Source organism: Ailuropoda melanoleuca, chromosome 16, assembly GCF_002007445.2.
Source record: "Ailuropoda melanoleuca isolate Jingjing chromosome 16, ASM200744v2, whole genome shotgun sequence".
NCBI lineage: Eukaryota > Metazoa > Chordata > Mammalia > Carnivora > Ursidae > Ailuropoda > Ailuropoda melanoleuca.
In genome coordinates this window covers 65682027-65704773 of record NC_048233.1, presented here as the reverse complement: position 1 = coordinate 65704773, position 22747 = coordinate 65682027, and the positions used below count along the sequence as shown (strand labels likewise).

Here is a 22747-nt window from a genome sequence, read left to right as displayed (position 1 = left end):
TTCTCAATATAGGCCAGGCCGTATGCTTTATGTGACATTGCCTCATTTCACTGTCTCAGTGTCCCCATGGGGTAGGTACTGTGGTCCTCGCCACTTTACTGATCTGTCTAGCCCTAACCAAACATTTTTGAGTGTCTGGTAGGTACAAGGCACTGGGGAAATAAGGCAGGGCTATACAGTATATTTGTTTTCCTTCTATTTGGCAGAACCATAAAACAACTCCAGTCTTAGCATTTCTCAAGTGCAGAGGAGAGCATCGCATACCACAGGGTCCTGGCCATAACTCCCTCTAGGAAAGCCTTTGGTAATGGTGATGGTGGCAATGAGCATTACCGAGTGGGCAAAGTCTCTTAGGACTCGGATGTGCTCAGCAGCTCATTGTCTTCATCCCCGAGGCTAAATTTAGAACAGAATTGCCTGGTTTGGGCGATTTCCATACTGAGTAGTTCTTGTATTTTGAAAAATTGACTATAAACACTGCTCGGGGACATTTTCCCCAGTAGTGTAGCATTATTACCTGCCTCCCACCTCATCCCCAGTAGCTGACTTAGAAACCTGAGATTTGGGGAAGCTTCGAGAAGACTGTCACCGAGCAGGTCCACTAGGTGGAGGGCAGCTAAGCGTCTGCCCGTTACGTAGGTTACTCACTTACTGCACCAAAGGAGGATGTGTCAGGTTGATTTTGAACAAAAGTAAAATGACCAGTACTTTCTGAACATTTTTCAAAGTTGACCTGTCTCTTAGACACAGGCAGTGTCTGCTGTCTAAGTAAGTAGGCCATCCAAACCCCGGAAAAGTGGTACCCAAAAGACACAGTGTACCAGGGCCAAGGACAATACTGATTAAGATCAAATAGCTAATTGTAAGCCTCAGCCTCCAAATTGCTGCTGGATGAATAAATAGCAGTGTGTGTTATCCAAGCATAATTTCGCACGGGTACTGTCTCGTTCGCACCCACAGAGGGTTGGAAAACCTCAGGGGGACAGAATTCCATTGGCTGGAAAGAGATAAAAAGGGTTTGTAGTGGGGACTCCAGTTGGCGTCATTATGCCTGGTTGGGGGAGACCTTTGTGGAGGTAAAAGATAATTGGTTTGGCCCAAAGGCACTACACTCAAATAAAAGCTGAACCAGAGAAGTGAAGAGAGGAGGGTCCATCCAGTGGTTGTCTCTGGGTGGTGCTTTCATGTTCATTCAGATTTCCAGAATGAACAAAGCCCCAGTGGGAAAGTTAATGCCTTTTCCAAACAGAATGGAAATTCTGTCACAAACTGTTTCCTTGATTTTGGTGACAAGTGAGAATGGGTGGATACCAAGTGTATGCTAAGAATTGAGACCAGCATGCCACCATCACCCAGCCCCCAAGACCAGCTAGGTAACGGGGTCACGAATTGTGTCGACTGTGGATCTGTTTTCTTTGCTGAAATTCTCAGATAATCTTACAGCTCTGAAATTCAGCTCTTATTAAAGAGACCAAGTAGTACCCGGGTTTAGTTTTTTTAATCGGGGCTGTCTGGGTACCACAAATAGTCCATTCATAGGCATTTCGAGAAAAGAAATGTATGCTTTTTGATGTGCAGTTTTGTAAATTACATCAAACCATTTCTGAAAGCAAGCAGGGTCTAAATAATAGTAATTACATGGAATCAAAATGATTTAGAAGCGGGCAAGAATGAGTGAAAGAGAACATTAGAGGGGATGAGGGAGTGAAATGGAGCCTCCCCTTTTGCATCCAGTGAAATGATCAGCCTCAACTGTCTCTGATTCTGAGTTTTCTGGCAGCAAAGGCAGAGAAATGCCTTAGATGGTGTGGCTCTAATTGTATATTCAGTGAAAGTGAACACAAGTTCACTTGGAGATGCAAATATTACCCATTTTATGACAACCCCTACTCCTTTTTTTTTCCCTTATCTAAAGATGGGTGCTGGGAAATGTTTCCCATGTCTGTCTTATAAATAACAAATTTAATCTCTTTTTACACCAACTATTTCTAAAAACTAGATCCTTCCACCTCTCCTGGAAAAGAAAATGTAGCTGGGTTTTATTATGCTTACACCATTAATATGTATGCTGACCCACTGGCCTCCAAACCCACACTCCTGCAGCTCCGCTTCAGGGTTTTCTTGGGCTCGCAAAGCCCACTGGCTCATATATGTGGGCAGGCTGGAGGTGCTCACGCATTAATGTTACTCCCATCATCTTTCAACAAACGATTGATTGCATTTGGTAGGTAATAACTCACACCCCTTGATCCTGGGGTAGGAGAAGGCGGAGACCTCAGGTTCTGCACTGTCTCTGAGAGTTTCCCAATGGCATTGAGCCTCAGTGGCCCCCAGTGGTAACTTTTTTTGATAACATAGATTTCCCTGTCTCACTAATGTTTGTCCTTCCTGGGACCACCACCTAAATAAACGACTTTCATTCAAATCTCCGTCTCACAGCCTGCATCTGGGGGAACTCAGCTTAAGGTACCTCATGAAAAGATTTCTTGGAGAGTCTAACTTAAGAGAGTGCTGGAGCTCAGGTCAGCTAGATCTGCATTTGGTTGTTTCTTTACAATATTAGGTAAGCCTTTGATCAATGCTGAACAACATATATTTCGGGATTGCTTTGTCTGAAGGATGCTGAAAATATGACTGTATTGTTGATTCTAAAAGATCCTGTGTTAGACCCAAGAATTGAGATCTTCTTTCTCTCATGAATGCTCTCTGTCTCTGTCTCTCTCTCTCTCTCTCTCTCTCTCTCTCACACACACACACACACACACACACACACTCACACACAAATGTGTGTGCATAGGGACCTGCCCACCTCTTTATTGGGTGGGGTAGTGGAAGTGAGTGGGGACTCTAGTGGTATTTGTGGAGAGAGCCTATAATATTTCCCAAAAGACTTGGAATCTTCTGAAGGGTTTGAGGAAACTCTGCCACCTAGCATTTTCAGACAGGGGTTAGAAAGTGTGTGGTCCCAACCTGAGGAAATATCCCTGGGCCTTCACTAATGGTCTCATCTTTCATAATCGTGCCCTTGACCAACTGGTCATATAGCATTAACTTCAACATGGGTCCTGGTTAAAGTACCACAGGGAGAACACAAATGTGGTAAGACGTCCCAACAAATGCCCAGTGGTTATTCTTAGCAGAAGCATCTTAATTAGTATCTGGTTCTATTTCACTCAGCTTCCCCCTCCAGATGGGCAAGTTTTCTTTCCGATAACACAGGAGGCTAGGTGTATCGACCCAGTTCAATCAACTGTGCCCGAGGAGGTCTTTGTTGCATCTCAGACCACAGTCAGCTGCTGGGGTTGGCTGGTGTGTGCGGAGACCCCATTCCCCATTCAGATTCATTCAAGGCCCCCATGACTACCTTTGCTTTTATTCCTTGGTTAGGGTCCTGTGTTCTGATGTAATTTTAGAAACAAAGTTAAGAAAAACACTGGTTGGGGCGCCTGGGTGGCTCAGTCGTTAAGTGTCTGCCTTCGGCTCAGGGCGTGATCCTGGCGTTCTGGGATCGAGCCCCACGTCAGGCTCCTCCGCTAGGAGCCTGCTTCTTCCTCTCCCACTCCCCCTGCTTGTGTTCCCTCTCTCGCTGGCTGTTTCTCTCTCTGTCAAATAAATAAATAAAATCTTAAAAAAAACCAAAAGCTGTTCTTTTTTAAAAAAAAAGAAAAGCACTGGTCACTTAAGATAAATTGTTAATAATAAAAAAACAAAAAAATATATAACACAACAATATATATAGTATGTGTATATATATACATATGTATGTATATATATGTGTGTGTGTGTATATATATATATATACACACACACACACACACACACATACATACACTCCTCTGAATATTTTGTTTGATAAACATCTGACCTGGGGAATAGGTACTTGGAAGGAAGTCCCCAAACCGTCTATCTATCTTCCTCCCTCCCCTCCCTTGCTCCCTCTCTCCCTGCTTCTTTCTTTCTTTCTTTCTTTCTTTCTTTCTTTCTTTCTTTCTTTCTTTCTTTCTCTCTCTTTCTCTCTTTCTTTCTCTCTCTGCTCAGTCAGCCACATCATTAGTTTTTGATGTAGTGTTCAATGATTCAATAGTTGCGAGGCTTGGGGGAGCCTTGGGCTATCTCAAATACTTTAGTACAATAAGCCTTAACTGACATCACTTCTGTTTCTGGGTTTAAATCAAAACATCGCTATGTGAAAGCTGCAGGAAAATATCTTCCAGTGCCTCATTCAGGGCACAGAGGAAGCACTCAGTCAGTATATGGTGCAAGAAAATCCGGCCATGAAATGAATCAGTAGTGAATGGCCCTCCCCCAGCCTTTCTCTCCAGAGAGGCACGCAGGCCTTGCAAAAGGCAAAGCCGTGATTGGTTCTCCACCTCCTAGGGGCTCTTTCTAGATCTTGTCTTCAAATCTGAACTTGTAGCTTCGAGACCAAAGCAAAAGGAAAAGACAGATACTCGTGGGTGTTTGGTGTATCCTATTGAAATTCTACATTTATTCATAGAAAGATATTTTTGTGAGCAAGGATACATTAGTGGATAGTAATGTGATGGAAAAAGGGGTCTATTTTCTTGCCACAGCTGGGATCTGCCCCCCTCCCGAGTTTTGTGATTACTAAGGGGATGGGGAGGTGGGTCTGCTTCCTAAATTAGGGATGAAGAGTGTGGACCTCCTTTTGTCATAGTCAATATAATTGACTGACCAGAGGGCACAAAAAAGCAGTGTCATTTGTGTGCACTGAAGAACCACGTTTCCTAGACAAGTCTCCACATTATCTTGATGTCCTCTCTGATGTCTCCATCATCATGTCCATTTCCTGTAGACCTTCTGGACCTGGTCACCTCACCTACCTTCCAGCCAGCATGAATCTTAGTGTACCCATCAGGGGAGAGAAAGATGTAACTTTATTTGCCTTAAGTCAGCTTCAATCCAAGTCTAAGACCCATAATTCAAACTTGTGAGAAGTTCCGTCTGTCGTTGTTGGGGCCTCCTCTGTACCTTCGGGGTGTAAAACGGTTGCTGGCTCTACACAGACAGCACCAAATCTTCACATGGTGGATTCTGGGTCCACGCTGTTTAGCTTGGAGAAGCCCATTGTCTCAGAGCACCTGATCCCTTAAGGTAAAACAGCTCTGCTGGCGTGGGGCTGACCTGTAGCCAGAGCATCTGTGGAGGCCGGAGGCCCTTCTGATGAGATCCGGCCTCTCCAGATGCCCCACCAGCCAACCTCCCCAAGATCTGCCCGGAGCTGAGAGGCATGCAGAGCTTCATGTCCAGGGCTGAGATGACCCCCGTTCTGGGGTCTTGTCACCTCCCAAGAGTGCCACCATGGGGAGGCCTGAGGGGCCCTGAAGCCCAGGGCTAAGAAAATAGAGCTGTCCTTGGTTAGTTTTTCCACCAAACCAGTCACTGAGCCAAGCATTTGGACCCAAAGGATTTATTAAAGGAGGTACTCCCAAGATCAACCAGTAAGGAAGTTGGGGAAGCAAGATGGGAAAGAGGAGGAAACCAAGCAGGAGTGATTTCAGCTCAGCTCTCAGACTCAGCCCGATCCCGTGGGGGTGCCGGGGAAAGTAAATGATGCCTTAAGGAATAGGAGTTGAGCTTTTGTATTTACACACCTTGTAGTCATTGTCTACAGGCAACCCTGGGGTGGGCACGAGGGGACAAAACTCTTAGGAGTTTTCAGCTCTTCATTTGGGCAAGATGGTGCCCGTGTCCAAGGGCAGTCCTCCGAAGGTGGCAGGTGCCAGCTTCATGAGTAGAAGTAGAGCTGGTAAAAGGATATGAGGGGACCTGGGGGGGCACCAATAGCATTCACTCCAAGGGCCATCTCAAAGCCACCTTCTCTCCTTCAGTGAAGGGGCATCACAGCGAACCACCCCATCCTGCTGCCTTGAAAAAAAAAAAAGAAGACAAGGCTAGAGAGTCTTTCTTTCCGTGTTTATCTGAGACACAAATGCCCTCCCAAGGACGGTTTCTGTTCATGAAATGGCATGTAAGGGCATGCTACACTCAATGTGTTCACGTGCCCAGGCTGAGCCCCGGCACTTCCGGGGCTATTTGTGATTAATCCTGGACTGCTTTACTCGGCAAAACAGGAGCTTGGGGCACCTTCAGGCCGGCGATGCACATGGTTTACGTTCTCACTTGGCTTTGTGTGAAAACATCCATCCCACTGAGGAGAGAGGAAGCACGAAGCTCTTGAAAAATCAAATAGAAAAGAATCAAGGATCTGTTCAATGGGGAGATACAAAAGATTCTAAAAAGAGAACCCAGAGGGGAAATAAAGAGATGGTTTTTGAAACGCAACCCTGGGGAGCTTGCTCTGATGCCATGCAGATGGTCTATGGACCCAACAGGTAGATGTCTAAACTGGGAGAGAAAGAGACGGGTGGAGGAAGTCTTAGAATTCTCTTCAAAAGTGTCCTAGGAGAGTGTACAGTTTTGGAAAGTACAGGAAATAAATGAGAGGGAAGGGGGAATGATGCCCAGTGGATGTTTGATACAAGAACACAATTTAAGGCTTCATTTTGCAGGATTAAAAGAGATGAGTGTACAGAGACCACGGCTGATACCCAGAAGTCTGAGTCAACATGCTGGACCCAGATCTGGAAGCCCGTCATGCATAGACATTACCAAGAGGCCAGAAAATAGAGTAGAATATTTGTTTTATATCCAAATAAGCCCAATGATAGGACTTTAGATTTCCTTGTGCGTTTTTCTTTAAGGTGTATGAATTTGGGGAATTGATTTTTTCCAAGGTTTATTTATTTTTATTTTAGAGAGAGAGTGTGTGCGTGAGAGCTGGGGCAGGGTGGGGGAGCAGAGGGAGAGGGAAAGAGAGAATCCTCAAGCAGACTCAGTGCTGAGCGGGGAATCCAATGTGGGGCTCTGGATCTGAGATCCAGACTCTGAGATCGTGACCTGAGCTGAAATCAAGAGTTGGACGCGTAACACTGAGCCACCCAGGTGCCCTGAGGAATTGATGTTGGGCGCTTTGTAAATAAAGACAAACAGGGGAAAAGGAAACTACATGTTATATAAAGTATTCCTCAAAACTAGCCCAGCCAGGTAAGTGTTATTATCCCATTTTACAGACCAGAAAAGCAACGTTTGGAGAATTATGTGATTTTCCCATGCTCCGGTTCGTTAAGTGGAAGAATGAATAAATTTTACCCTTTATCCCTTGCATCTGCTAACAAATGTTTATTGAGGACCTACTGTGCACGTACTCTGGACACTGGGGAAGCAAATAATTATTTGAACCTGTATCTTCTGATTCTGGAAGCCGTTCTTTCTCCCCCAGAACCTACTGACAAAGCTCATTTCGATCTGAGCTCGAGGGAAGTTGGATTACTCTATGATTTCAAGGCAGTAATGAGATGTACATGGAGAGGAGGTATGGGAACACCGAACAGTGCACGGCAGGCTGAATGCGAGCTTTATAGGCTGGGCAGGGAGGACCCCAACCAATTTGCCTGCTGCTTAAAAAAATGAAAACAACGAACAACCACAAGAAGAATAAACAACAAAATTTGATGGTTACATTTTCTGATTATCAAACATGGGGGGGGAAGTATAAAGAAGCAAAAATCATTTTTGATGTTACAAGCCAGAGATAATGACTATAATTACGTTAAAGTATGTGTTTTCCTGTCCATTTTTCTCTGCTTGGGTTGCTTAAAATTTTTTCTCTGATTTTGGTTTTTAGCAGTTTTGCACAATGGGTCTGTGTGTGGTTTTCTTCGCATTTCTCTGTCTTGGGACTTTGTGAATCTGTGGGTAGATGTCTTTTATCAGTTTTGGGGACTTTTTCAGCCATTATCTCTATATGCTGGTTTTACTCCACTCCTTTTCTCCTGGGACGTCAGGTACATGCCTTTATTAAGCTTCTCACTGTTTCTTTACATTTTTCTGTACATTTTCCACTTTTTTGACCCTTGGGCTTTATTCTGAATTCTTTCTTGTAAGTTATCTTTCAGGTTATTAGTACACATGAGCTGTATCTGATTTGCTATTAAACTTACCCACTGAACTTTGTATTTCTGTTACTGTCACTTTCAGTCCTAGATTGCTCCTTTGGTTAGTTTCTAAGGTTTCCAGTCAACTGCTGAAGTTCTCAATCTTCTGTTTTATTTCCTTAAGCACATTCAGCATATATATTTTCAAGTAGTGTCTGACAACCACAGCCTCTGGAGCCTTCCTAAATCTGTTTCTATTGCCTGTATTTCTCTTGAATTTTAGCCATATAGTTTTTTCTTTAAGATTTTGTTTTTAAGTAACTTCTGCACTTAAATTTAGAACCGCGAGCTCAAGAGTCGCATGCTCTGGCAACTGAGCCGGCCAGGCGCCCCCACCATGTAGTCTGACGTTCCACTGGACCCTAACTCGGAAGCATCATTTGGCACTAGGGAGCTCTCTCCTGGTGACCGTCCATGAGCAGTAACTTCAAACCAAATAACAGTTCTCCATTCTAAGGTCGCATCAAATTTAAGGTGCACTGTTGATTTAATCATAGCTTCTCTGAGAGCTGGAAGGAGAGACGTACTACATGAAATGTACACATGCAACCTAATTTCAGACATGTTGCATTATAAAAGAGTAGGCATCCACGAATTCTAGAAATATGGTAGATTTCCTCAGCCTTGGGCAGACTTGTTTGTACATCCTGACTCAGTTTATCTTTAAGTTTCCTTCTAAAGCTTCCTCAGGGAGAAAGACAGATAACCAGAATTGTCCCGAGGCTTTGTTACCTCCAGAGGCTCAAGGACTCTCCAGCATTCCCGCTGGTTAAACCCACGTTAAATGTAGTTAGAAAAAGGATCCATGAGAACCCTGCACTTAGGAAATCATGGGGCAGGAGCCTGGTGGACCACGGAAGTCCTTACCTCCAAAAGGAGGAAAACCCACCTCTCAGGCTCTCAGTAGGAGGGATTGCTTACCTTTTGCTGAGGCTGATGTGGCTGGAGTGTACTTCACTTTCTTTCATTATTCCAGGACTGGTCTTAAGTATCACCAGAATTTTTCTTGGCCATGAGCTCTAGCAAGCAAAACTCAAAATGAAGGAGGAACCGTGCTTGCATTGCACAAAGCATAGCTCTTTGATGAACTAACTGACCACAGAGTCCAGCCCTACCAGGGCCAGGCAGTGGGCAGGGGCTGTGGCCAAGGGAAGCATGCAGTCCCCACCTAAGGAGACAGCCTCTTCTCGATGCCAGCTGATTGGTGCTGTGTGACAATACCGGCCCAGGGTTTCCAGATCTGAATTTTGTCAGAAGCTGGTAACATGGATTTTTGTGAGCAACCTCCTGATTTTTATGTAGGCAGTGAATTCCATTTTCTAAAACTTGCAGGTATGACACACCTTGTTTTTGAGATGATTGCAACTGTGGGCTCCTGCTGGTTGTTTCTGGGCTACGTGTTTAGCGTTAAGTGAGTCTCTATTATAAGAAGGTAGTCCCGGGGCGCCTGGGTGGGGCTCAGTCAAGCAACTGACTCTTGGTTTTGCCACAGGTCATGATCTCGGGGTCATGAGATCGAGCCCCGTGTGGGGCTCTGCACTCAGCACGTGGAGTCCGCTTGAGATTCTCTCCCTCTCCCTCTGCCCCTCCTCCCGCTCACTTGTTCTCTCTCTCTCTCTCTAAAATGAAATAAATAAATAAAATCTTTTTCTTAAAAAGAATGTAGTCCCATCACTAAAGCAATATGGAATGCTTTCTCTTTTCTCTGCCTCTTCCCCCTGCATCATAGAGGCATTCCTGGAAATACAAACACTGGGGCTTTCTCAGTACACTTGAAGTTTCAAAAACTGCATTGCCCTCCCTATGCCATGTTGGTATTTTGGAAGACTCCATCAGTGAGGTCCAGTTTTTACAACTAAAATGGGGTTTTGGAGTCCCCCGCCATGGAAACTGCTCATAGTAAGTAGCCCAAAAGCACACAGACTATCATTGAAATCATCTGCTGTATGGTCTGTGGGCAATCTTGGAGTAGACAAACCAGTAATTCAGTTAATATTAACAACCTTGCCAAATCGCACATAGGGAAATTTACTAATTTTCAGCTCTCTAATATTTTAGAAGTGTTATATGAATGGAGATTCTTTTCTTGCCTGGAGGCAAGCATGCACATTGCTTAAAAGGTAATTGGGATAGTTATGGGAGGAAAAGCAAGTCAGATGCGTGATCACACTGCTTGGAGACTGTTTCATAGGGATGAGACTGTATCTTAGAAGAAATTTAAAAAGAGACCAGGGAGGCTGACAGAGCGATTGGTATCCAAACACAGTAATTAAAGGTTGAATTCCTCAGGGGTCCTACTTTGTGTCCTTAGGCGAGTAATGTTCACCATTGTGCCATAATCCATTTGAGAAAAATATGTTATCTGATAGAATCTTTCCAGGATTTGTCTAATATCCTGTTCAGTGCTCAGAATAGCTGGTGTTGCCACTTCTACGTTGCGTAGCTGTCGGACTTGAGTCAGAGAATAGAAATGCCTTTGTGGGGTGCCTGGTTGGCTCAGTTGGTTAAGCGTCTGAGTCTTGATTTCAGTTCGGGTCATGATCTCAGGTCATGATCTCAGGGTCATGGGATTGAGCCCTGGATCAGGCTCCATGCTCACGGATATTGTTAAATGTTTAGATGGAAAGCATGTATTTGGAGATCAGGGGCTCTTCTTCGTATCTCTGAATTTATATCATCTAGTATTTTTCAGCTATACCTTTCCGCACACTTGTGTCCCTGAAGATGAAATCTAAAATCTAAATTCATTTCATATATGCAGCCTTGTTTCCAATAAGTTCTACTTTCTGGGTACAGCACAAATAGAAACTGAAGACTCTTGTTTAATTGCCCAAGCTGTAGGGAATGACGGAGATTATTCGACGGCACTGGAAAACAATCATCCCTCTGTACCGATCGTCAAATCTAGGTGCAATGTTTGTGTTGTCCAGGCCTGCCCAGCTCCCACAGCTTGAGAAAGAAATGAACAAGATCACAGGAGAGCCAGTTGTGGTGTCAAATTTATTTATATAGGGAATGAAATACTTCTCGATTTAAGAATAGCTCATTAAAACAAGGGGAAGACATGTCTAACACATGCATTTTCTGTTACACGTTTCCTCTTGCTGATTCCTCTGGGCATCATTGTTAGCAGGCTCCATATCGCTGCGTTTTTAATTCAGTGAAACATGAAAAGACCCGGTTCTAAAATGCAATGCTTCACACTTTTCATAGCTCTTTTTTAACCCCTCTTTTATTTTCTCTTTTAGTCCTTGAAGAAAGTAACTGCTCAGACCCTGGGGGCCCAGTCAATGGGTACAAGAAGGTAACAGGAGGCCCTGGGCTTATCAACGGGCACTATGCAAAAATTGGCACCGTCGTGTCCTTCTTTTGTAATAACTCATACGTTCTTAGTGGCAATGAGAGGAGAACTTGCCAGCAGAATGGAGAGTGGTCGGGAAAACAGCCCATCTGCATAAAAGGTAACTGACGAGTGTTTGTGAAGTCCACGGAAATGGATGGAGTTGCTGGACTTTCTGGTAGCTCCCTACATGTGTGTAAGCCCCTGAAAAAATGCTTTTCCCTCTTCGGTTCTCACCAGAACCATCTATAACTCCTAGGTTGAAAGCCATCCCTGAAAACATAGGCTTCTTTTTTTGGAACTCCAGAGGACCTGCTTATCCTAATCACAGCTTCTCGCCGTGATCAGGAAGAGTTATAAAGTTATCAGAGCATTTAGGAAAGACGACAGGGCTGAATTTTATATATGTAAACTGAAGAACAAAACTGAGGCAATCGATGGGCTGCAATATAGCTATATTTATCTACTCTTAATGAAATAGGAAGTTGGTGCAGGAAATAAAAGAACAAAATGGACACATTAGCCCTGCCAGCCTGTGGTGGGAGGTTTAAGGTGTTAACATAATGGAAAACATACTAACAAGATGGCAAGACCTCCAGCATTCAAGGTAAAGTTAGAGGAAATGGACGAGCAGTGTATGTTGAGAGAAAGGAACGATCAATATTGCTTGAAATAGGGACAGTTGTACGCAGCAGGTGGGAGACGAGCCAATCTGGGAGGCTGGGAAGGTTGGCAAAAGGTGCAGAGCAGTTGGAACAGTATTCCCGTCATAAGACAAAGGAAAACAGGACAAGGAGGTATAGGCAGAAGTGAAAGGATCATGGTAAACTCAAAGTGGGGCCGAATGGAAATCTGGGAAGTAGATTGAAAAGGTTGGTTTGGGACCAGAAAACATGGAACGTTGTATAGAGAAGCTTGAAACTTATCCCTTGGCAGTGGGGAGGCGTAGTTTCTTACTGAACCAGGTCAACCGCCCCTGTATTTTAGGGGCAGGTCACAATTATCTGGTTGTTTCCTAGGAAGAAAAGCATGTCCTTGGCCTAGATTCCACATAATTGCCTTAATCCTCCACTTTCCCTCCTGGGTGTTTGTCAACAACCCAACTCATGGGAAAAGAAAAGAGAACAGTTTGTGAAAGGAATAAATCACTTTAGACTTTAGCCAGGAGCGACCTTCAGCCCCAACCAGCACAGACTCTGATTCTCAATTTCATTAAGTATGGGCACGGTGTTTCATATGTCCTTGGAGATTTTTGTCAACTCTTCTCTTACAAATTAATAACAACCAAAGTTCTCTGGTTTGCTAATTAGATGAATGTTGGCCGCTTGATTGGGAAAGTGAAGAAAGGGACACTTCAGCAAAATTAAGCCTGGGCTTTGAGGTGCCCTCAAACGATCATTAGGAGCCTTGATTTCAGAGGAAGGACATAGAGGAATCAGCTTCCCAAGACTTCCCCACAGTTGACACCGCCATCTGGTCTTAAATGAGAGCCTTGTAGTTCCCTGTGTCGGGCTGTATTTTAGAACCTCCATTTTTGACTGTGGCTCCACGTTCCATCAAATTCACCGATGCTATCTGTGGGAACAGGTAGCCCCAGTCTCATGACCACCTGCGTGTCACATCACTCCGGTGGCACAGCTTTTCCAGAGGTGCCCCCCCCCCCCCGTGGGGACTCTTCAGAGGGGGCTGTCAGTTTCGATGAAAGGCAGTGTGCTCTTTTGCTGGGGAGCTGTCCAAAGTCAGGGGGGCACACCTCCCCTCTGAGACCTCTGGGGGTGTCCAGAAAGGGCGGTCAGGGATGAACCCGAGCTGAATGGATGTGGGCAGTTCACACGGGAGATGTTAATGCCCCCTTGTCTCCTTCCTTCTAGCCTGCCGAGAACCAAAGACCTCAGACCTGGTGAGACGCAGGGTTCTTCCCATGCAGGTTCAGTCAAGGTGAGGTCGGAACACCTGGGCTCTGCATTCAGGGCCAGTGCTTGTGTCCCCTCCTACCACCTTTCCCCCACTTGTGTTTGGCCAAAGACAGTCCGGGGTTTCTTCGGGACACTCAGTGCTGACCGCTCATGAAAGAATAGGGCCTGTGTGAGGGAGGCTGGGGAGCCAGCTGCCTTTGGCCAAGAGGTAGCAACTGCTGGAACATGGACACGGTTCACAGGGTCGTGGGAAAGTAGGTAGTTGGTGGGACTCGAGACTTGAAGATGATCTTTGAGGAACTGGATTTTAATACTTGAGTCTTCCTGAAGTTGCTGTGTGTTTACTAGGGCAGCTTCTGGGGAGCTGGCTTTCCTGCCCCGTGCCGCCGGCTGTGGCTCAGGAAGATGCGCTTGGTGGTAATCAGCCAGACGAGGCAGGCCACTGGCACCCAGGAGCTAGAGAGAAATGACCAGCCCCGATGAGGGATGGGAGCCCTCGGTTAGGCCTGCCCCGCCTTCCTCCTGGGAAGACAGAGGTGGGGACCACTGGTGGGCAGAGAATCGGCCCATTTCTGCTTCTTCTCTCCTCATTTTGTAGGAGAAACTGTTCTCACCTCATCTCCTACTGTTCTCCTCCTCACCCTCCACTCGGGGCCCACAGCCCGGCTGGTCCCCTCCCCCCGCAGGGCTGCCTTAGGGCCTCGGCCCTTCTGTGTGGACCCTGCTTCCGCTGCATTCCGTGAGGTTTAACGCCTCGCCTCCATCCGCTCCCTGCTCAGTTTTTACCCAGCAGAGAGACCTTCCCTGAGCGTCCTTCGGAAAATAAGAACCACCCCCCCATCTTCTTTATCCATTCATCTGCTGAAGGACGCAACTAATGAATTGTTGAACACTACATCGAAAACTGACGACGTGCTATGTGCTGGCTAACGGAACGTAAAAATAAAAAGAGCCCCCCCCAATGTTATAGAACTGGTTAATGTTTTCTCCTTTTACACTTTATATAAAAACGAAGCCATCATCAACCTCAAAGAATCAATTAATAATAAGAATATCCCCACCTTGACCCTGACCGCAGAGCTGACTTCTTTGCTCTCCAGCATTTGCTGCACCTCAGGTCTCAGCTTGGCTCCCAGCCCTACCTCTCGTCTTACCTACGGTTTTGTGGTTGTCGTTGTTGTTGTTCAATTTCCGTCTCTACCTAACCCCTCAAAAACAAGTACGTAAAAGTTACAAGTGCAGGAAAGTTTCCTGTTTTGTTCATGTTCAAGTTCTGGGGCCAAGAGCAATGTTAGCTGCAGAGAAGGCCCCCCCAAAACATAACTACCCGAAACAGTGAATGAATGAATGAATGAATGAATGGCTCGAGACTGAGTTTGGTCTCTCTTAAGCGCTGTATTTAGTATTTTTGGGCAAGTTCTTAAATTCGCTAAGCCTTTAGTCTCCTCTTTTGCAAACTAAGGGCAATCCACATAACGCCTGTCTCTGGGGTCGCTGTGCGCATTAGATGCCGCCCGCGGAGCCAGCTAGCGTTCATGGAGTGTTTGCGGGCCGGTTCCTCTACTGAGTGCTTTCCACGTGTTAGCTCCTTTAATCTTTCCTACACCCTCTGTGGTAGGTATTACTATTGCTACCATTCTCTGATCAGTTTTGTTACCCATTTTATCACGGATGGGTGAAGTGAGGCTCGGAGAAATTAATTAACTCTCCCCTGGTCACACTGCAAAATGTGGGTCTAGGACGCGAATCCAGAATCTTCAGGGTCTTCCGGGTCTGCTCCCTTACGCACTAAGCTGTGGCCAAGCCCGACGTGGAGGCTTTAGCAGAACGCTCGCACGAGTGAACCGCTGGCAGTGGAAGCCACTGCTTTCAGGAACGGTAGCACCGAACACCAAGTCCCAGTGATGAGAACTCACCCCAGCCAAGTGACCTGAAATACTCACGAAGAGGGTGTTCATCAGTCTCTCGCCTTGCTCTGGATGCTTCCTTCTGTCTCTGGCTTTCCCGTATCAGGCAAGGCATTTCCCTGGGAACAGAGGCAGTGGAATACAAATTCCATCCTTTCCTGATCTCTATGATTTGCCTGGAGCTGGACTCTCCACTAAATGGGATGAACGTGTTCTTTCCAATGACGCACCTTGTAGAGGAGCCCCAGAACTATGAAAAAGACCACCGGGCTTTGTATTTCTTAGGCAGTTATAATGGGAGGTTAGGTGACAAGGTGCCAGGGGGCTCATGGAGATGAAAAAGGAAGCCTCAAACTTGGTTTTAAGGATCTTTCTGGAAGCTAGGCTGCTGGAATATGGATATACTTATCTCCAGCAGCCTGGTCACCCGAGGACCCCAAAAGGCAGTGTAGTGTTTCAACAGAGGGACCAAAAGAGGAGCTGGTTTGCCAGTTCGGAAGCTCCTCGAACTGCAGACCTTGTTCTAAGCATGAGCTAAAGATTCGTTGAATGCAATCAATGTGCATGGAACATTTGCTCTGAGAGAAGCACCGTACACACCCGTGAAATAGATTTCTTACGCTGACATCAGATGGCACCGTAGAGACACAGGGCTGGAATCGTAATTGCTAAGTGCTGCCTCGGGAACCATCTCAGCTTCCTGTGTGCCCTTCTGTACTCCCACTTCCCCCTCTGGGCTTCCTTTCCCCATTCATTAGACAGAGAGGAACACATTGTTTCCTCAAGGAATTCTAACTTCTCAGTGAGTGGTTGTTATCCGCTGATATAAAATGAACGCAGGCTGTCCGATGTCTGTACATCTCCCCCAAGAATCCCCGGGTGGTCTCTGGGGGCCTCAGCTTTGAGTGCTCATTTAAAAGGCCTTTTCACGTTTACACACAATGTTCTGTATTTCTGCCAATCAGTGTGCCCAGAGCAAGTCCTGTTCTCTGAGGTGTACTAATTACAGACGTTGATTGCTAAAGCAGGCTACTGTATCCACACAGTTTAGTTCAAGTCAATTCCTGATATTGCCCCATTATCATATTGTTTGGAGAAAAAAAGACGCTGGTCTTCAAATGAACTTCCTTTCGAGTTTAATTTCACAGTTAATTTTTCTCTGTGTGCATGTATCGTGTACCCTTGGAGAGCAGCTCTTAGGCCAGATATTACCCTCTGGTTCAAATCCTAGGCAGCTGGAGGCATGCCAGAAATGCAAATGGAGGAAACGAATGAGGGTTGAGGTGTGCAAGGGCATTTGCTCGGAGGTAGCGGGGAAGTGTGTGTGTGTATGCACGCGCTGAGAGAGAGGGCAGGGGCGAGGGGGGCAGGAGGGAGAGAGACATGCAGAGAATGAGATGGCCTTATTTTTTTCTGCTGTGACCGCATGTCTACGTGGGGGTTGGCACGTAGACCCCAGGGGCCGCAGTGACGGGCTCTGGGCCTGCTCTCTCCGGGCCCGTGGGCCCCATGCAGGGAGACGCCACTACACCAGCTCTACTCGGCATCCTTCAGCAAGCAGAAACTGCAGGGCGCCCCCACCAAGAAGCCTGCCCTTCCCTTTGGAGAGCTGCCCCCCGGGTTCCAACATCTGCACACCCAGCTGCAGTACGAGTGCATCTCGCCCTTCTACCGCCGCCTGGGCAGCAGCCGCCGGACGTGCCTGAGGACCGGGAAGTGGAGCGGCCGAGCCCCGTCCTGTGTCCCCAGTGAGTCGTGTCTTGTCCCGGGAGGGCGCGGCCTCCGTCTTCGTGGCTGCTTGGGAAAAGCCATCAACCCTGTTGAAGACTTTTTGGGAAATCTTCCTTGTGCGGTGGTCCTCCGCTTAACTCCCTAGCTTGGTCACGTCTGAGATTCCAGTTGGAGCTTTCTTTTGGCTTAAACTTCTGACTTGGGAGAAACTAACTCATTAGGTCTTCGATGAACTTTTTTGGAGCAGGCAACTTCCTTGTGGATAAGTCTTATTTATTTATTTATTTATTAGATTTTATGTATTTATTTGAGAGACAGAGCCTGCACATATGCAGGGGAGAGGCAGAGGGAGAGGGAGAAGCAGACTCCCCACTGAGCAGGGAGCCCGATGCGGGGCTCCATCTTGCGACCCTGGGATCATGACCCGAGCCGAAGGCAGACTGAAGGCTTACCTGACTGAGCCACCCAGGCGCCCCTCTCTGTGGAGAACTCCATCATGTTCACTTGGAGGAAAGGGAGAGAACCGTCATTAAGCACCAAATGGGGGAGGGGTTAACGATACCAGAAGGCTCCTACTTATGCCATCTTGGATACCCTGCCTGAGCCCGTTTTCATGCTTATCATTCAATGGTATCAAATAGGTTGTTATTGCTTAGGTGATGAGGTGTTCAGTACCCATAAGATTATGGTGATGATTACTGAGGTAATATGTGGAAGTATCTGGAAAAGGGGCTTGCACATACTAAATTCTACCTTCCCCACCCTCTTTGTCAAAGGAGAACAGTATGGTTTAATTCTTTGTGGTCGAGTTTATAACGATAGCCATGATATTTTGAGTCTGACTGTTTACATATCATCCTCCAGTCTCCTCAAGAACCCTATGAGACAAGTGTGATTACTAGACCCATTTTTCGGGCAACAAGACTAAGGCTTTAAGAGATTTGGCAACTTGCCCAAAGTCCTATTGATAGTAAGAGCCTGGGATCTCAAACCTTCCGTCTTAACCCCAGACTTCATAGCCAACCATGTCAAGGTGGTGGATTACTATTTAGTGGGGAGAGGAAAACAGTGTAGATGCTTACCGGTCATCACACCCAGGGGGCCCACCTTTCCAGATCTATGTTCTCTTGGTTGAGCCACACATTCCTCTTTGGATGGGAGGGTCTGAGTTTATCTTACTGAGCTGGTGCTTTCTCCACAGTCTGTGGGAAAACCGAGAACATCACTGCTCCGAAGACCCAGGGGCTGCGCTGGCCGTGGCAGGCGGCCATCTACAGGCGGGCCAGCGGGATGCACGGCGGCAGCCTGCACAAGGACACGTGGTTCCTGGTCTGCAGCGGGGCCCTGGTGAATGAGCGCACCGTAGTGGTGGCTGCCCACTGTGTGACTGACCTGGGAAAGGTCACCATGATCAAGACGGCAGACCTCAAAGTTGTCCTGGGGAAATTCTACCGGGATGATGACCGAGATGAGAAGACCATCCAGAGTTTGCGGGTGAGACAGGGCTGTAACCTGGAAACCAGGTGTTGGCTCAGCGAACTCCAGGCACTCGGAGGGCAGTGGGTGCATCAGGCCTGGCACCTTGGCGCATCAGCGCCCAGCCCAGGGCCTGGCAGGGAGCAGGCGCCCAATAGTTCACATAGATTCTAGAAAGGATATCTAGAAAGACTATGGAGTCCTTTTTCCCTTTAGTTTTCAAAACAAGATTGTAACAAATATCATCTATCATTGTGGTCATCAAAGTTAATCACCTCGTATGTTTAGGGCATTTTACGAGGTAGGTTTCGAGGACTTAGAAAGGTTTTATCCAAGATACTCCAAATCAATCTACAATATTCTTCTGTCTTTCTCTGCCTATCCCCCTCCCTCCCTCTCTTCCATCCACCTACCCGCCTACCTCTCTATCTGTCCATCCATCTGTCCATCTATCCATTCATTGTTGAGCTCCCACAGTATGCCATTTGCAGGGAATAGACACAGAACTGAACAAGGCATGAAGCATCCACAGGCTCGTGGAAGAGACAGACCAGTCTATCATGATTACTTTGACACAAGAGAAGCCCCGAAGAAAGGTGCCCAAATATAGTTGAAGTAATAGAACGCGTACATAAAAATGTTAGAATGTATCACATATGTAAGCTCCGAGAGGCCCCATCACAGAGAACCATCAGTAAGGGTTGGGACAATCAGTGAAGACTGGAAAAGTCTTGTGGCACATTCTGGATGTGGCTCTGTCTTACTGGCTCCCAGATGAATGAAATGTTCACAGTGAGCCAGAGGTTGCAAGCTGGTAGCCTTTTAGGGGTTTGTGTTTGCGTAGTGCTAACATACATTTTTTTAACCTGTTATTTGCCAACATTTAAAAGTCAGAAGGATTCAGGTGAAGATCTGGAGTCTGTTCTCTGACAAAGGGAGAAAGCTGGCCCCCTCTTGGCCTGGCAGTGGCCAGCTGGAGCCCCTGTAGATGCGGCATGCACCACTGTTCTCTGCGGCCCCATCTGCCACCCCTCCTACTTAACACCACCTGCCGGGCAGAAGTGGGCAGTTCACCTCGCGACCCCCCAAATAAAGCAGTTGTTTTCTATGACCCCTTAAGCAAAGTATCTCCGAATCACTGCAGCTGTCTCCAGGACACTGTCTCCGGATAATTGAGCCCCGGGGCTTGCCTGTTCTTACCCCCCGTGCAGTCGGTGGCTCACTGCGGCTGTCCGTCTCTTGCATTTGTAGATCTCAGCAGTCATTCTGCACCCCAACTACGACCCCATCCTGCTGGACACGGACATCGCCATCCTGAAGCTCCTGGACAAGGCTCGCATCAGCACCCGCGTGCAGCCCATCTGCCTCGCGGCCCCGCGGGACCTGAGCACCTCCTTCCAGGAGTCCCGCATCACTGTGGCCGGCTGGAACGTGCTGGTGGACGTGAGAAGCCCCGGCTTCAAGAACGACACGCTGCGCTCTGGGGGGGTCAGGGTGGTGGACGCACTGCTGTGTGAGGAGAAGCACGAAGACCACGGCATCCCTGTGAGCGTCACGGACAACATGTTCTGTGCCGGCCGGGACCCCGCTGCCCCCTCTGATATCTGCACGGCAGAGACGGGAGGCATCGCCGCCGTGTCCTTCCCGGGACGGGCATCCCCCGAGCCGCGCTGGCATCTGGTGGGGCTTGTCAGCTGGAGCTATGACAAGGCCTGCAGCCACAGCCTCTACACAGCCTTCAGCAAAGTCCTGCCTTTTAAAGACTGGATCGAGAGGAACATGAAGTGAGCCGCAGGCCCGTTGAGATGCTGTTCGGGCGTCCGTCCGTAGGTGTGTTGCACGAGGCAGCGTGGGCCTGAAGCTTGATTCTGCCTGTGAACTTGGCTGGGCCAGGGCTCCTGACTTCGGGATCGAAACTCAGTGGAGAGCGAGTAGAGCTCACCTTCTGGCAGCCCACTGCCTCCCTGGCTGCTGAGACCATTTGGAAGACACCAGGGCTGCCAGCAGGAACTGAGTTCCCTCAAAAGAGACTATGCAAACAGCAAAGCAGTGGCCCCCGTTCCACCAGCCCGGTGGCCTTGCCCACCTGCCCTTCGGTGGTGTCAGTGTCATGGCCAGCCCTGGTGAGAGAGGGTTGGCCAAGAAGTCTGAGATTCATGAGGTCTCTTCCAAGACTCTAGCCAGACCACGTTCCAAAGAGCCGCCCATGGGACAGCCCAAACAGCAGTCGGATGTGGCCTTGGCTTTTGTGAATATTGCCACAGTAAATTGTGGTCCTTTTCTGTCTCAATCCCCTGTACATATTTTAATTAAACGAAGGTTAGCTTCTGACCTACAGAACAAATGGGCTGTGCCTCTGATTGTTCCATGCTGCTTCTCGGGGCAATGGCGTGGTGACAGCCCTTTAGAATAGATCCTCAAGTTACTTCCAAACAATGCGTATGGCAAAGTTGATGCCATCTTTTCAAACCACCCTGAATTGGCAGGGTTATGGGCTGGAGGAGGAGCGACATGGGGGGGCCATCAGATAAGGCACAGAGGGAAATACGAAGGATGAGATGATTTCCAGTCAGTGTCCCCTCTGGTTCTCATGCTCTTGGTCTAGCCCGAAACTCAGCTTTGAACCTCCACCAATCTTGGTGACCTATTTTCTCAGCATCTGAACTGTCATCGCCTATTTACTCAAACTAGATTCAGATACGCCAACACACGGAAGCTTCCCTGCTTTCTATAACTGATGGGATTTTCCTTTCAAGCCCCACCTGGCTCCTACTGAATCGTGGAGGGAAAAAAAATGAATTCAATCCAGTCCCCGAATTGATCTTTTCAGTAACGTTCGCTTTTTTGAGGTTGGGGGGACTCACTCTTTTATCCTTTCTTCCCTGCTCTCCTGGCCAGTCTCCTGCCCTCCAAGATGGTGCTGGGGAGGCTGGGGGACTTCAAGCATGGGGACACAATAGGACTCCCGACTGCCTGCTGGCTTCTTGGGTATGTGTGGTGGGTCTTTCCCATTCCTGGCCATTCCACTGATATTGACCTCGGGTGCTGTGGCTGTAACCACTGAAATTTGCACTCTGTTCTGTCTGCTTCCCTGGGGCCCAGCACTTCTCCCTACTGGCGTGGCTCCTCCTCACCCCTGGCTGACACTGGTATTCCTGAGATATGGGGGTGACTCCCTTTTAACCCTGGTTTGGGGTCTCACTGCCCCAGGGAGAGCCTTCTCAGGCAGCCACCCAGCCAGACTCTCAGTGACCTCCCCTTCTTTCTTCAGGGGCTTCTCAGGAACATCTCAGTCTTTTCTGTACTTCTTGGGGGCTGAGAGCCCAGGGTTGGGACAGGGAACCCTGGAAGACATTCACCTCCTATACACCCAAACAGGAACATTACTCCTTCTCAACCTATTGGAGAGAACTTTGACCTCTGGGCCTTTAACCCCAACACAGGAGATTAGGGCACATTTGTCTTCCAACCTGCCCCACCACCTCTGTGTCTTTACATAGTCGCCGGAGCCAGAAGATAGTTTCTGGCACTTTATCTTTTTGTTAAGCTTTCTCGGGGCTTTCCATAATCCCTACCCACCTCCTTTCTCATGGCTTAATCTAAGAGCAATGTATCAGTTATCGAAATTGAGTAACAAACACCTAATGCTGGTGGGTTAGAATAGGCAATATTTATTTTCTCCTAGCTTCAGTGGGTCAGGAATTGGGGAGCTGAGGTCGGCATGGGGTTGGAGTCATCTGAGGCCTTAACTGGGGCTGGAGCATTGGGTTCGACAAATATTGGGTTCGACCAGATTGCTCAAAGATTTTTTCTGTCTTTTTTTTAAGCCTAGAAAACTTAGATCTTGAGACATATAGTGGAAATCTGAGCAAAGAGATCTAAATTCAAATTTCTGCTTTGCTTTGTTTTTTTTTTTTTTGAATTTTATCTATTTATTTTGACAGAGAGGGAGAGCACAAGCAGAGGGAGCAGCAGAGGGAGAGGGAGAAGCAGGCTCCCCACTGAGCAGGGAGCCCGACACTGGGCTTGATCCCAGGACCCTGAGATCATGACCTGAGACGAAGGCAGAGGCTTAACTGACTGAGCCACCCAGGTGCCCCTGAATTTCTGCTTTTCAAGTTCTTTTCTAAGTGACCTTGGGCAAGTCACCTAACATCACTACGTCAGTTTCACCAGCTGCTACGTTGACATAGTAAAATGTGTCTTTTGTGGCGGCTGATCCAGTGAGATAGGAAGTAAAGCGCTGAGCGTAGCATGAGGCTTATAGCGGGTGCCTGGGCTGCCCGGCGGGGGCAGGGCTGTGCAGCTGGCCACAGATCCACAGAGCCTGCACCTGCGCCTCCGTGGGCACATCTGAGG

The 22747-nt window shown here is 47.5% G+C and overlaps 1 protein-coding gene across 3 annotated transcripts in view; it reads left to right on the top strand.

Moving 5' to 3' along the window:
- Positions 1 to 20732, top strand: part of PAMR1 (peptidase domain containing associated with muscle regeneration 1) — a 71428-nt gene extending 50696 nt beyond the window's left edge. For all 3 annotated transcript variants that reach the window (XM_011226720.3, XM_002920616.4, XM_034645093.1), the window contains 5 exons: positions 11267 to 11479; positions 13230 to 13296; positions 16697 to 16929; positions 18114 to 18406; positions 19640 to 20732. In XM_011226720.3, coding sequence (XP_011225022.2) covers positions 11267 to 11479; positions 13230 to 13296; positions 16697 to 16929; positions 18114 to 18406; positions 19640 to 20176 — 1343 coding nt within the window. In that variant the 3' untranslated portion in view covers positions 20177 to 20732. The remainder of the gene's footprint in view (positions 1 to 11266; positions 11480 to 13229; positions 13297 to 16696; positions 16930 to 18113; positions 18407 to 19639) is intronic.
- The last annotated feature ends 2015 nt before the right edge of the window (positions 20733 to 22747 follow it).